At 57.2% G+C, this 4,169-nt stretch overlaps 1 protein-coding gene across 1 annotated transcript in view; it reads right to left on the bottom strand.

The window, feature by feature from the left end:
• The window catches only part of MLPH (melanophilin), a 27,502-nt gene that overhangs the window by 192 nt on the left and 23,141 nt on the right, over positions 1-4,169 (bottom strand). Inside the window, 4 exon segments of the mRNA XM_009577846.1 lie at positions 251-348; positions 1,844-1,901; positions 2,623-2,715; positions 2,842-2,997. Coding sequence (XP_009576141.1) covers positions 251-348; positions 1,844-1,901; positions 2,623-2,715; positions 2,842-2,997 — 405 coding nt within the window.

Below are 4,169 nucleotides of genomic sequence, written 5' to 3'. Positions count from 1 at the left end.
GGAATTCAAAAGATGTACATCTTGTTTGGTCCCCCTGCTCTGGGGCTTACGACATCCCAGACCTCATGGGGTGATGCCCAGGCGTGCCTGCCCTCACCAGCCAGCATGGTGAGACCAACGCCGGTAGTCAGGGGGGCTCTGCTGGCTCGAGGGGAGCATGGGGAGGGACAGGTCCTTCTGCGCAAGCCCAGGGAGGCAGGTCCTACATGGAGCTCAGGCCAGCAATCCTCCCGGGCGGCTGGGTTCGTACCGCAAAGAGCCGCTCCACTCTCCTGTTCTTCCCATTGGGGTTTCTCTGCGTCAGAGAGCCACGGTAAATGGAGTTGCGGTCAAAGGAGTCATCAAGACCTGTAGTGAATGAAGAGAGAGGGGAAGCAGGTCCTCATCCACCTCGCTAGCAGTTTCAGTTACCCACTAAGATGTTTGGGTTTTACTGTCCCCCACTTGCTGTGGTTTTGGATGCATCACTGCACTTCCCTCTCCAGGAGGGTGGTGGGAACCCCTTTGACAACAGGGAGGCAAAAGCTGCTGCTACTCGGGTTTCCAGAGCACTGAGCAACACACACAGGTCAACTCTGGGGCCAGCCCCTTTGGACGTGTCTCCTGGGCTGTGCCTACAGCGGTCCCAAGCACAGGCTGTCCTGCTACCTGTCCCCACACGTATGCAAGCTGGGTCAGCCTGCCAGCAGTCAACTGCCAAGGTCTCTGCTCTGGAAACCTCCACGGTACGGCAAAAGCCCAGCTCGTGAGGAGCTCTCACCCCCCATGCCTACGACACTCTCTTGACCTACTAAGTCATCTCCCCTTCTCTGCCACCAACCTCCGCCAACTGCACCTTTGCAGGCCCAACTTTGCAAATCATTGACCTGTGAGGAGGGTGGTCAGGAGACCGAGTCGCCCCATCGCCCAAGCCCAGGCAGAAGGAATTAGGCTTGCCTGGTGACGGCCGTCCCGATTGCGATATCTCCTCATGGGGCTGACGTCTCCCCTGGGCTGCCTTTATCTGCCTGCCCTTTGCAGGAAGGAGAGCAGGTAACTCCTCCTCAGCACGGGGAGAAGGGACCTTTCCACCTACCAACCTCAGTTTGGGAAACGGGACTGTTAATTGTGTGCATGGGGGAAACGCGATTCCTCCTCTGCATTAAATGACCTTTCCCCCCCTTCCCTCCCTTCATCTTCCATTATCTGGAAGGAGAGCCATTCTTTCTGCCTTTAAGCTTATGAGGTGAGATAAGAGAGAAACAGAAAAGTAATTTCCTAATGGGTCTCGCTGGTATGGGTCAGGATGAAACATTTCTAGTGATTGCCCCCTGCCGTACAAGCTGCTGTGTCAAGTTTCAGGTCACTGTCTACTTCAAAGCACTCCCAAGCTGCTGTTTTTGTCATAGCTGGGCTGTGGAGGGCCTCTTGATCCCCGCCAGAGACCAGTGGCTGAGGAAGGTGGGCAACAGGGTCAAGGATCCCTTGCCCAAGACGACCAAGCTAGTAAGAAATTGCTATCAGAAGAGATGACGGGCTTTGAGGCCTTACAGCATGCTACAGATGAAGTAACGGAGACGTCTCCTGGGTCACTGGGGTGGCAGGAGCCCAGGCTGCAGAGAAAGTCCTGGTTCCTGGAGAACTGAGCCATCTCAGCCTGACCTCTGCTCTGCCATCGCTGTCCCCCATCCTGCCAGCTGCCTCCTCCTTTGCAGGTTATCCACCACAGGTTTCCCCTGCGGCTGTCCTAACAGGGGGCCATGAGCACAGGGAAGGGGACCCCCAATGCAGACACACAACTGGGGGCAGAGAGAGAGGACCGAGCGTCCCCCAAAGCCCGGCCCATCCACCCACACATCCTTACCAGCAATTTCGAGGGGAGTGTTGAACTTCTTCCTGAACCCCTGCGGTCCGGGCATCGCCTGCAAGAGAAGGGGAGCAGCCTGCCGTGGGGAAGGGGGTGGGAGGACAGAGGTCCCCGCCCCGAGGCCACCACTTCAAAAGCAGCTTGCTGAAGACCCTGGTTGTCCCCAGGTTAAAAGCCGTGCCACATGCACACCGGGAGGGTGCACTAGCCAGCACAGGTTAAACACATACTCACTTTAACCTCATCCGAAGACTCCCCTGGGCTGCTGCTGGTGGGAGCGGCAGCGTGGAGGCAGGGAGCAGAGGAAGGGCAGAGGTTTCTCTGGGGATGCAGAGGAGGCAGACGACTCGGTCTGCCTCTCTTTGCATTTTCCCCTCTTTTGTTTAGCCTGGATTGATCTTAAGGTGAGCAAAAGAGGCAGCGCACTGCTATGGCAGCAACTCTGCCCGATGGATTGCAATTATAAAAATCAGTATGGAAATACAGGAGTTGAGTCCAGGCTGTGGTGCGTGCGGCAGCCCTGCGTGCCCTCCCTGCAGCCCTGGTCCCCACCAAAATCCTCCCTTGACGCAAGGTAAGGAATCAGCATTGTCTCCCATCCTCAGAGGGACATCCTCGCCCAGAGCCTTGGGGCGGAGGACCAGGCAGCAGCGAGGGAGCTGGGCACAGCTCAGCCAGCCCGCCCTTCGCAGTGCCCAGGGGCAGCAACAACGACCCGGGGGAGCAGGTACGTCCTAGGGCTGGGACCTCTCACACCCACTGTCTTCCACGCTCACCTGCCCACTCGACTTCTTCCTCGCCTTTTCCACCGGCTTCACCGTCAGCCCTGCAGCGGATAGAGCTGCAATTCGAGATTCGATGTCCGATATCTTTAGAAGGAGGAAAAAAAAAAACAAACCACCATATAGATGGTGGTCAGAGGATCCATCACTGGCTTCGCTTGCCGTCACTGGCCGGGGGTCTGGGCAAAGCAGGTCTCAGAGCCAAGCCCTCACCTCGCTCTCTGCTTGCTGCACCTGAGCGGCTGCCGAGGCCACTTTGTCCTCCAGCTCCGACAGCTCCGAGTCGGTAGTGCCGCTGTGCTGAGCCCCTTCCTCAAGCTCCTTCAGGGTCTTCTCAAGCCGGTAGGTCTTCCCGGCGGTCAGGTACGCCTAGAATACAAGAGAAAAAACCACATTGCGGAATTAACCTCCCTGGAGTCCTCCTCTCCTGGTGTGACCGCAGCCCCAGACACAACAGCTCCTGCTGCTATTTTATGACTGCCGCCTTGCCTTGCAGCACAGACAGTACCGGTCAGCTCTGGCAGGGCTTCTCATCTCATTTCCTCCCTCCCCCAGGCTTTTCGAGAGCAATTACCAACAGGGTGAAGTGGTAAAAGGCTCAATGGGAACACAGGAAGGACCAAAACTTGGTGACTTACTGGAGTACCATCAGCATCTTCACGCCATGTGCCCAGAGGGGAGGCAGGTGCCTGCAAACAAGCGCAAGCCGCCGTGTCCCGTGGTGGCAGCGAGCCGGGAGGGAGACAGACTGCCTCTCCAAATCCGCTTAGTCTTTTCTAAGGGTGCCTGCGCTGCTGGGTTGCCTGGGAGTAGGGTCAGGATTTGGGAGTTTGGCCCTGGGAGGTTAATCAGCCCGACCCCTGCACAAGGGACTGCTCCGGACACGCGGGAGCGATCCCGGCTGAGAGCCCCAGCAAACAGGCGTGTGAGTGAGCCAGGGAGATGGGGTGAACCGGGAGTGACTGGGGATGCACGGTGGCTGCGGGAAGCAACGTGTAACCTTTGTTGTCTAGACAAGAAGTCCTTTTGGCCCAATAAAACCACTGGTTTTGCTGTCACTTGCCTCCTCCTGGGCTACTACACAGGTGCGAGTCCAAGCAAGATGACTTAGGTGACATTAATATGTCTGTATGCAATCACATAAAATGATCAGATGGGTTGTGGCCCCCGTTTTGCTGACTGATCCCAAAATCTTGGTATTGCTAATGCAACTCCTGCTCCTCCAGCCCTCTCGGCTTTTCCTGGCTGGGTATTGTGCAAAAACTGCCTGGGCTGGGTATTGTGCAAAAACTGCCTGGCATGAGCTCCCTGCACTGAAGTACCGAGCATCCACCCAAATCACGGCAACACTCCCCACGGCCCGTAGGTCCCACCCATCCCAGTGCAAACCCTGAGGCCGTAACAGGTTGCAAACGTTTGCGGGTGCTATCCGTGAAGCCGCTCAACCTGTGAGTCACAGGGATGCAATTTGTTGTCCGTGCCCTCCGAAGCGGGTGGCATCCCTCGGAGAGCGGCGAGACAGCCCTGACTCCGCACGCGCA

The sequence above is a fragment of the Fulmarus glacialis genome, unplaced genomic scaffold (assembly GCF_000690835.1).
Source record: "Fulmarus glacialis isolate BGI_N327 unplaced genomic scaffold, ASM69083v1 scaffold9495, whole genome shotgun sequence".
NCBI lineage: Eukaryota > Metazoa > Chordata > Aves > Procellariiformes > Procellariidae > Fulmarus > Fulmarus glacialis.
Note: the sequence above shows the minus strand (reverse complement) of the source record. Positions and strands in the feature narration are given on the sequence as shown.